General features: G+C 42.0%; 1 protein-coding gene across 1 annotated transcript in view; it reads right to left on the bottom strand.

The window, feature by feature from the left end:
* Positions 1-2,469: 2,469 nt before the first annotated feature.
* Positions 2,470-11,173, bottom strand: part of LOC117475341 (dynein heavy chain 1, axonemal-like) — a 33,542-nt gene continuing 24,838 nt past the window's right edge. Inside the window, 4 exon segments of the mRNA XM_034121488.1 lie at positions 2,470-2,870; positions 8,898-9,042; positions 10,442-10,572; positions 10,685-10,855. Coding sequence (XP_033977379.1) covers positions 2,652-2,870; positions 8,898-9,042; positions 10,442-10,572; positions 10,685-10,855 — 666 coding nt within the window. The 3' untranslated portion in view covers positions 2,470-2,651.

The following is an 11,173-nucleotide window of genomic DNA, read 5'->3' as shown; positions in this document are numbered from 1 at the left end:
TATATGTATGTTGATTTGCAGGTTGGTTGTTATTTGTATAATTAGTGTATTGTTACTGTGTATTTTATTATATTAACTAGCTATTTATTGCTATTTATTAAATTAAAATACTGTTATGAACACTATACAATGTCTTTATTTTGGTAGATACCAGAATACATGACACAATGAATCTTGGTAATATATTTATGTTCTCTGGTTTAAATAATCATACCAGTATTTAAACAATGTATGCTGGTCACCTGGCATCCTGGTAAGCTTCCAGCATGGTATATTTACTACTATTATTAAACATAAACTGGTGATAGATGGATGCTGGTGACCAGCATACTATGCTGGTCTATGCTGTTTGTTTTAGCTGGTCAGGATGGCTGGTTTAGCTGGTGGCTGAAACCAGCCACCAGCTAAACCAGCCATCCTGACCAGTTACTGAAGTTATAACTAAAGTTACAGTATTAATGTGTTTAATATAGTTAATTTCATTAATCCAAACCTGCCTAATGACTAGTAACTATATGTATTAAATAAATTAAGTGGAGGGTTAGGGTTGAGTTCCATATTTACCTCTAAGATGTGGTGGGAGTAATAATAATAATAATAGATTAATTTAGTTAGCGCTGTCAGGTGCTCAAAGACGCTTTAGTGTTTATGTTACTGAAATTGATACATTACAGTACTTGATTAAATGTACTTAATTACTTTACACTACTGATGTCAAGTATCATTTTCAAGGATAATGATTTGGTAAACACACACAATGCTCATAGGGTTTAAATTATGCTACATAACTTTAACTTTTATGATTAAAGTACTAACTGGGCTGAAAGTGATCTGAGTGGGGTCTATCCTCTACTGTGTAGTGATCACTGATTCATACACTGGGGTTACATAATCCAATCATGGAACTACAGGTTGGGGGTATTGTTTCCGCACGGACACATGTGTTGACGGTACCTACTGTGTACCTACTGTGTGTTCCCCCTTTCACTTTCTCTTCTGTTCTCGTGCTGCGACACGACAGCATGTACATTTCTGCTGCTCAGTAAAGTACAGATTTGCACCTTCGATGCACCGCTTCCGACTCCCTTCTCTCGGCACTACATTGGTGACCCTGACATAAGTCTCGCGAAGGATCCGAGACTAAATCGAACACGGCAGAAAGCGCAGCTTTTCTCGGAATGCCGGGGATTCTTGGAGACGTCCGTTGCTGCCACGTGCGCACGGACTGAGGCTCGGTGCGCCCCACGGAATGGCTGGGAACGTCGCTCACCATTCCCGTTTCGTCTCGGCGCTGGAGGGCGGCAAGCCTTCCTGCTACGAGGAGACGATGCACGACCTGCTAGGTATGGAGGAACCCGACTTCTACCTCGTGGGGCTGTTTCTTCGGGACATGCGGCTGCATGTCTAGGCTGCGCTAGCTAACACGGCTAGTGTTGAGCCCCACGCTTTGGCCGAAGAAGCTTGCCGGTTCTTCCTGGCCGCCCGGCGATTTACCCCAGAGGTGCTTGCCACTGCACGCTGCAGCACCTTCCCTGGTGGGGGCACGCCGCCTAGCAGAGGCTCCGGGGCCGACGACGACGACAGCGACTACCGGCCGTCGAGAGCGGCTAGCCTCAACTGCTAACGACGGCTAGCTGCTACCAGCGGCTAGCGACGACTGCTAGCAACGGCTGACGATGTCTAGCAGCTACCGGCGGCTATCGACATCCGACTGTTTTTTTTTTTTTTTTTGTTTTTTGTTGTGCCGGAGAGGAGGTTCGATCAAGTCTGGTCGGCCTCGCGTGGATCCTCTTGCTATTTCGCCCACCTGTTTTTGATCGTGGACGGGACGACCATTTTTGAGCTTTTTCTGGTGTCTGAGAGGAGGTTCGACCATGTCTGGTCGGCCTCGTGTGGACCCTCTCGCTGTTTTCACCACCTCGACGGCGGTTTCGGACGTCACACAGTGGCGCGCTTCTGGACCCCGTCTCGCCTCTTCCCTCGCCTCGGCGGTTCCGGACGTCGCCCATGCCTTCATCGGCCCGTGGGTGGCGCGCTTCGGGACCCTGCCTGGCCTCACCTCTACCCGCGGCTCACGGTTCGCCTCGACGGCGCCCCGTCTGGCCTCTCCCCTGTCCACGGCTCCCTCCTCCCGGGGACACGGCTCCTTCCTCCCGAGGACTTCGTGCCCGCCGCCGCTGTGCCTTCGCCAGCGGCCGGGCGGCGCTCCTCCCTGCTGGGGACCTCCGGGTGTTTCGCGCCTGTCCCCACGACGCGACCCTGCTTTCTGCGGCCCCCTGACGACGGCCCGTTCCGGCCCGCCACCCGCCCTCCGCCCTCCGGTGGGGATGCCCTCGCCTTCGTTGGGGCCCCTACCCTCTCCTGCGGCCCCCTTCCGACGGCCCGTTCCATGGCCCGCCCTCCTCGGCCCCTGTGGTGCTTCCTCCCGGACGCGAGGATTGTGTCCATGGTTGAATTCTGGGGGGGCTTGTGTAGTGATCACTGATTCATACACTGGGGTTACATAATCCAATCATGGAACTACAGGTTGGGGGTATTGTTTCCGCATTTGGTGTGTTTGTATAAATGATATATTATTGCTGAAAACATGTAGTGCTGTAGTTTAGCTAGTAGTGAAAAAATAGTTGCAAAAGCACTGTCAGACAAACATCTCACTGTCTGACCTCAAAGTCAAATCCAATTGTGTCGATGGAGATGCCAGAGCGGCGGGCGTAGTTCTGGAGCGTTCCTGTGAGGAAAGCCTGCGGGAAGAAGAAGCCGCTAATCCAGAAAACAGGTGGAATGCCATCACAGATCCATTTCTGCAGGAAATTGATCCTCAGAATCAGGTCTGACACCCAGGATGCCAGAGGCTTCAGGGACGGGTAGGCCTGGAGGGAGGGAGACACATGGCCCGTCAAAGAACGCCATGTGTATTCTTGGAAAGCAGAGCCGGGAATTATTAGAGCAGGACAGAAATGTCAGCAGAAGTTCATCAGATTCCCTGTTCACTTCTTCTTCTTCTTCTTCTTCTCTTCGTTTTTTGGCGGATTGCAAACAACTTAAAAGGTGCATACCGCCACCTACTGTACATGAGTATGAATCATCATATCATACCAACTCTTTAACCTATGATCTAATCAAAATAAATAAATAAATCAACAAAAAACAAAACATGAAATAAATAAAACAAAAATAAAAATCTATGTTCTTTCTTGACCTAATGTTAAATTCTTTTTCCTACCCCAGTTTCACTCAAGAATGTAAACAGTGCCTTTCTGGTAGCTCTTACTCCCTCTCCTTTTGTTCCCAAAATACCAACCACACTCCATTCCCTCTCTGCCTCTAAAACTTTAGCCTTTAGTTTTTCTCTTTCCGCTTTATATATGTCACGATATATCAAGATATGTTCTACATCTTCTTTTACTCCACAGTTCCCACACTTGTCACTGTCACTTTTCCCCATGACATACAGCGTACCATTCAATGCTGTGTGATTTATTCTGAGTCTAGCGATCGTGATTTCCTCCCTTCTGTTTCTTTCTTTATAAATATGAATTGTAATTGTCTTTTGTACTTTGTGATATTCTTTGCCTTTCTGGTCTTTCTCCCACCTTTTCTGCCAGATCTCCATCCCTTTCTTCTTAATTACTGCTTTTCCTTCTCCAAGTTGAACTGGTAATGTTATTTCCTTTTGTAGTGCACTTTTTGCTAATTTATCAGCACACTCGTTCCCTTTCACCCCCTCATGTGCAGGCACCCAGCAGAACTGCAGATCTATGCCGCCTCTGTGCAGTCTTAACAGTTCTATGAGAATGTCTTCTCTGGCAGTTGTTGATTGTATGCTTTGTAATATGGACAATGAATCTGTGCACATCACCACCCTATCTGGTCTGACCTCTTCAACCCACTGTAATCCTATTATTACTGCCAGCATTTCTGCTGTGTACACTGATAATTGATCAGACGCTCTTTTTGCAATAGATATTTTAAATTCTGGGATGTATATACCAATTCCAACACACTCTTCCTTGTTCTTAGAACCATCTGTGTACATTTGTAGGCAATTGTAATACTTTTCATTCAGATACATACTTGTTTTAATTCCCACTTCATTTACTTGCCACTCTTTTTTCCTTTCTACAATACTCATATCTATTTTAGCTTCTGGGAAAAGCCATGGGGGAACACTGCTAAATGGGGTTGCTTTAGCAAACGTGATATTGTCCACTCCATATGCCCTCGTTCTCTCCTTACTCGTCCAGCCAAACCCACGTCCCTGGAATTTTGCATATTCCCAGCAATCCTGTAATATTCTGTTTGAAATATTTCCTTCTCCACTTCCTTGTAGCCTGACCCAGTATGACAGAGCAAGTTTCTCTCTTCTGATCTCCAGAGGTGTCTCTCCTGCTTCTATCAGAACTGCATTGATCGGGGATGACTTTATCGCTCCAATACACAACCGCAATGCTTTATATTGTATTCTATCAATTTTTAAAAGCGATGTTTTTGCTGCTGCTCCATACACTATACAACCATAGTCTATTGTGGACCTCATAATTGATCTGTAAATGTCTATTAATGCTTGTTTGTCTGCGCCCCAGTTGCATCCAGCTACAGCTCGCAATAAATTTAATACTTTTTTGCATTTTGTTTCCACTTGTTTAATATGCATTTTCCATGTATATTTGCTATCAAACCACAGTCCTAGGTATTTGAACTCATTCACCTTTGTCATTGGACGATCATATAGTGTTAGCTGTTGGCCATCAATCTTGCGTTTGTTTGTGAATACCATGTAGCATGACTTGCTTTCTGACATTTTGAATCCCCAGTTATACGACCACCTCTCCACTTTTTTAATCGCTCTAGCTATATTCTCCATTACGTATGGGGCATTTCTTCCCCTCATCCAAATAGCCCCATCATCTGCGTATAGAGCCGATTGAATGCATGTGTCTAAACATGTAAATATATCATTGATCATGATGTTAAATAATATTGGACTGACTGCACTCCCTTGGGGGATACCATTTTCTATTTCAAAATAGTTGGAAATATCTGCTCCAACCTTTACTCTAAATGTCCTGTCTGTTAAAAAGGCCCTTACCCAATTGTACATTCTCCCTCCAATACCCATTCTACTCAATTTGATCAGTAACCCATCCCTCCACATACAGTCATACGCCTTTTCAATGTCAAAGTACACTATTGCCATTATCTCTTTCATTTTCAATGTTTTTTCCACATCATTACTCACTCTTACTAAAGCATCTATTGTGGACCGCCCTTTACGAAATCCGCTCTGAAAACTACTCAGCAGCCCTTTCTGCTCCAGTACATGTGAGAGCCTACGGACAATGATCTTTTCCATCCATTTACATAGGTGTGATGTAAGAGCTATTGGTCTGTAGTTACTAGGGTTAGCTGTATCTTTCCCTGGCTTATTGAATGGTAGCACGACTGCTGTTTTCCACAAACTTGGCATATCTCCTTCTCTCCAGATTTTATTGAAAAGACTCAGCACCATTGTCATAGTTTCCATAGGCAACTGTCTAAACATAGCATAACATAGCTGGTCTTGTCCTGGGGCTGTATAACCTGTACCTTGTAAGGCTATTTTGAGTTCTGACATTGTAAATTCCACATCAAGAGCTGACCTATTATCCTGTCTCTTCTCCTTCACGTTTTCATTCTCTGCTAGTAACTGCTGTTTTTGCTGCCTATGAATATCACTGAGATGTTCCCCGCTATGTACTGCTGCAAGTGTCCTTCCTAACATGTCTGCCTTCTCTTTATCTGTCACTGCCAGCCTCTCCCCATCAACCAAAGCTGGAATTTTAATGGATTTCCTTTTCCCACTCATCCGCTTAAACATGGACCAGACATCACCTAATTTTACTCCTCTGCCAATGGTAGAACAAAATTCTCTCCATGTTCTTTTTTTTGTGTATTTGATTGTCCTTCGAGCAGCTGCCCTTTTCCTTTGAAACTCTATAACATTATTTTGTGTCATGTTTTTCTTTAATTCTCTAAATGCATTATTTTCGCTCTTTAATAGCCCTGCTGCATTCCTCATTCCACCATGGCACCACTTTCTTCCTACCCTTGGTTGTTGTTTTGGGTATACTGTTCTCTGCTGCATTTAGAATATGTTGCGTTATTTGGCTTGTAATGACCTCTATGCTTCCCTCTGATGTTAGCAGGTGTACCGACTCCTCACACCATATCCTAAATTTCCCCCAATCAGCTTTAGCAAAGCACCACCTGGTTATTGCACCTCCTTCCTGTATATATACATTAGTATTCATTTTAGTAAGCACTGGATAATGGTCACTTCCTACTGTGGATTTATTCAAAACAAACCATTCGCATGTATGAACCAAACAGTTTGACACTAATGTCAGATCCAGGCATGATACTTTCCCCCTGTGTACATCTACTCTTGTGCCATGTCCATCATTAAGGCATACTAGTGTTCTTTCCTCCAGCATTTCTTCCACTATATTTCCGTTACTGTCTGTATGGTTGCTGCCCCATAGACTGTTGTGTGCATTGAAATCACCACACCAAACTTCCTTCCTATGTTTATTGCCTGCTATTTCTTTAAATATATCAGTGGTTAGATTTTTACATGGGTTGTATAAATTGATTATCCTAATGTTATCTTGTTTCCTAGGGTTGCAGATTTCCACTATAATACACTCTATATCATCAGGAGATTGCACCTCCCTATATGCCACACCATCTTTGAGAAACGTGGCACACCCTCCACCATTTTGATTATTATCTCTATCATGCCTTATACAGCTAAATCCTGGAATGACAAAGTCTAATTGAGGTCGTAACCAGGTTTCTTGCACACATATTACCTCAGGGACTACCTCTAGATCATATATATATTTCTTGAATTCTTGACCATTAGCTATGAGGCTTCTTGCGTTCCACTGTAGTATGTGCAGCACCATGATTAAGGATCTAACCCTCATCCTGATTTTCATTTTCCCCAGCTCCATTTATAGTTAGCATTGCATGTATCTGATCTGCTTTAATATCTTTCATGTCAAGGAATTTTCCAGCTGCCTCCACAATGGCTTTGATTCTATCACTTTTCTTTTTTAACTGCAATGCAACATTTACAGTATGGCATATAAATACCACAAAATTCACCTTTTTCACTCCTAAAACATCATCATCCTCTTTACTCTTGGTGGCGCTGTGGGGTTGGATTTGAAGATTACTTTTTGGTGTGTTCCTGACATTTTGTATTGTAATGCTCTGCTCCATTCCACTAGGGTTCTTATTGATTGTTACTGTTCCCCTTACTTTCTTTATTGCTTCTGCGTATGAAACTTTGTTTGTAATCTTAACTCTCTGCACCTCTCTGGCCTCTCTCTGCACTTCACAACCTCCAAACGCAGCACTGTGATCTCCTCCGCAGTTACAACATTTAACCTTTGCATCCTTTTCACATTTTCCATACTCATGTTTTCCTCCGCATCTCGCACACCTTAGCTGTCCTTTACACTGCTGCGCTGTGTGCCCCATTCGTTGACATGCGTAGCACCTGAGAGGTTTGGGGATGTACTCCCTAACCATGAAGTTCAAATATCCCATTTGTACTGCCTTAGGTAAGATTCTCTCAAACTGAATGAGAACTGATAATGTTTCTTTGAGTGTACCATCCCGTTTGCTTTTAAGCCTTGTGACTTCCACTATTTTGCCTCCTTTTAATTCACTTTTCACATCTTCCATTGACATGTCCAATGGTACTCCTGAGATTACTCCTCTCAGTTTCGCCATTGCTCCTGGAACATGCGCCTTCATTTTCTCCCCATTCAGTGAGTTCATTCCCAGAATCTTTTCCTGCTGCTGTTTGTTATTGGCATGTATCAATACCCGCTTATTGTTCATGAATTTAGCAAATTAAATTTTTCCAATCTCTTTTTCAATTGCTTTGGTAAGTTTAATCGGGTGGTAATGCCCACCATCCTGATTGAATTCTATTACCACTTTCCACTCGTGTTCTATTTCTTTATTCAACATTGCTTGACTGTCATTTTGACTGACTCTTGATTTTTTGTTTTGCTTAGCCTCGTCTGCTTCACCCGACCAATCCGACCAACTTCGAGCTCTTACTGAACTATCTCTGTCTCTCAAAGATCTTTTCTTCTTCGCAGCTTTGGCTATCATCCATTCCATATTGTGTCTTTGGCTACCATCTGAGCTGGTTGACATGATGAAACACTCAATGTACAGTTTATGCAAATCCGCCAAAATAACAGTCCAATGCTACCGTTTCTGTATGTATCCGAATTTCCGATTCTCTGTGAACTTTCTGCCACGCGTCTCCAACTTCACTTCCTTCTTCCGGCCGATCCCGGAACAGTCATGAGAGTTGCTCATTCCGCCCTTCCCTGTTCACTGAAATCACTCCCACATGATCAAGTGTCACCCCCAACTGTACGACACACACAGATGGATGTCGTAATATTATTTCAGTTAAAGGCCCATTGCTGTAATCTGTGCACGTGCAATACCTTCAAAACATCTAACACCTTTATCTTGACTCAAGACTATCTTGACTTTATCTTTGAAGTTATCCATATTGTCTACGGAATTGCTTAATTTATAAAAACATCCCATCCATTGAAAGTGTGTCTGAGAAAACTATAGATTGGCTTACGATTTTGAAAGGTGATGTCTTTAAATGTTTTTGATGTTGACTCTCTTTGAGCCATTCCTTTGGGGGGGGGGGGGTTTCTGTTGTGTCTTTATTTTTGTAATGTTTTATTGTAAAAAATAGATTATTGGCGAAAACTATTTCATTATGTATGAAAAGAAATTAATAAAAACGTAAAGATCCCATCCAAACCACGTGAGATCAAGAAGGTCAATAACCTGTGTGTGTGTCTTGCCTTGGCTTTCCACATATCGGGCACCACGTTGATGAACAGGCTGCTGGCCATGAGCTCCAGTTCAGACGACATCACCACCAAACCTTTCAGAGCCTTCACGATGTCTCCGAGACTCTGAGAGATGACCGCCAGCAGATTGTTGTATCTGAAAAAACACAAATAACTAGTTATCAAAGTACAACTGATTTAAACTGGCCATACCTGATTCAGTCCAATCAGTTATTCACGTGTCATCCATCCACAATATTATCACAATTATTAATTAAATGGAGTTATGCAAAGACAAATACATAAACACTTCTTAAACAAGTCTTACGGGGGAGTAAAAGTGTAAAATAAATATCATGGGAATTTACCCTGTAAATAATGTTCAACCTGTTGTTACACCCTGGTATAACTTAAATTACATTCTGCTTATACATCTGACAGATATACTTACACATCTAAGTAGCAAAATTATAATTTCTAACAACCGATGGAGTTGACAACAGTAAGACTATTTTCTTGATAAGTCCTAAGAAGTTGGAAACTGTACACAAAATGTAATAAAAACATGTTCAGACCTTGTTTATAGCACTAGGAAAACAACACTTAAGGAGAGGAGAGGAAAAGTGAAAGTCACCACTACTCTGTGATTATGATTACTGGCTGTAACTGGAACTGTTCAGCCGCTGCTACTGGACTCAAATAGAGTTATGGTTACACATTTAGTTAATCATTTTTACCTTAAAAGTAAAATATCTTTACGTATGGGAAGAAACACGTATCTGTTCTGGGCTCTTGGCTGAGGTTTTTATGAGCTAGATATTGTTTAAATGATTTCAGTGTGGCACCGATAGCAAGAATTACCCTGCTTGTTGATCTAATAAATATATTAAAAAGAATAGTAAAGGACATGTTCATTTGATCAGATGAGTTCTTGCACTATAAAATGGAAACATTGACATTTATTAAATGTATATTGTCAACAGGTTCTACTGTACATAATTGCATTAAGTTAGTTAAAAGCAAAAATATCAAGTTCAAATTAGTTTAACTTAATATTTTTGCTTCTGAATGAACATAATTTAAGTCAACGTTTCATTTTTTTTAGTGGGGGGGTGGTCCAAGTTGATCCTAGTGGGACTGTTAAACTGTGTAGACCAGGGGGGTCAAACTCAAATACACAGTGGGCCAAAATTAAAAAATGGGTACTAGTCGAGGGCCGGACTGGTTCAATGTTTATTGCAAAACTTATTGCACATATTAAACCTGGAACTAACAAAGCTTAAATTATTGCCTATAAAAACAACATTAAACATTAAATAATCAGTTGCATTCATTTCTTATGGCTCTATCTGCAGCTTTTCCAGAGTCATTTCTTATGATTACATTTTTGGCAGACAGATAGAATGAGGAAGATTGTGCAGATCTGAATTTCCCTCTGTGTCGGTGTCAGCACCTGATCATAAGTGTACAGCAACAGAGCGGAGTGGTGTGTGTTATTATATGAAGCACACCTGACGTGTGGTCTGGACTGTGGTTAGTCCTCAGCCTAACATTACCTGATGACCTCCTGGATGAGCACTGTGTTCATGGACTCTTCATAGAGCACCGGGAACATTTCCATCACGTCCTGAATGTTGAAAGGCCGAGGAATCTTTTCCACGATGCCTGCCACGATCTCCTCCACTATCTACAACATGGAACATCAACAATGAAACCCAACATGTAGTCTAGATATTAAAGACACAACACATCACAACCAAATTGCTGTTAAACAGTGTTCGGCAACAAAAAAACGCTACCTCCTCCAGAGATTTGCCCCCGGCAGATGAAGCTCGAGGCTGGAGTCGAACCAGAGCTCCCAGCAGGGCGAAGGACTCGTTTTGGGCAAAGCTGATATTAGCGTTGTCATGGAGACCAAAGATCTCAGGTGTATCATTGATGGGCAAACCACGAATGTATGCCAGGTAACCCTAAAGCAAGATTTTCAGAGCAACAGGTTATGATAGTCAGCAGTTCATAAGTTTCTGTAGCATATCACATTTGATTTGTACATTTTATTTTTCCCTTACTTTATTTTATTTGGCATTTTAAAGTTTTTATTTTATTTAACTTTTACTTATAGTAAAAATGTTTAATGTTTACTTTTCTATCAAGCTCAGGCCTGTTAAAAACCTGATGGTATAATTAATTTGAAAAATACAAATGTCATGTTTTCTGCTTGTAGAATAATAATTGTTCATGTTATTTAATTTAAGATATCTTCATGTTTAATAGATGGCTGTCTCGCA

Source organism: Trematomus bernacchii, unplaced genomic scaffold (genome assembly GCF_902827165.1).
Source record: "Trematomus bernacchii unplaced genomic scaffold, fTreBer1.1, whole genome shotgun sequence".
Lineage (NCBI taxonomy): Eukaryota > Metazoa > Chordata > Actinopteri > Perciformes > Nototheniidae > Trematomus > Trematomus bernacchii.
The sequence above is the reverse complement of the archived record's forward strand: the minus strand, read 5'-3'. Positions and strand labels throughout refer to the sequence as shown.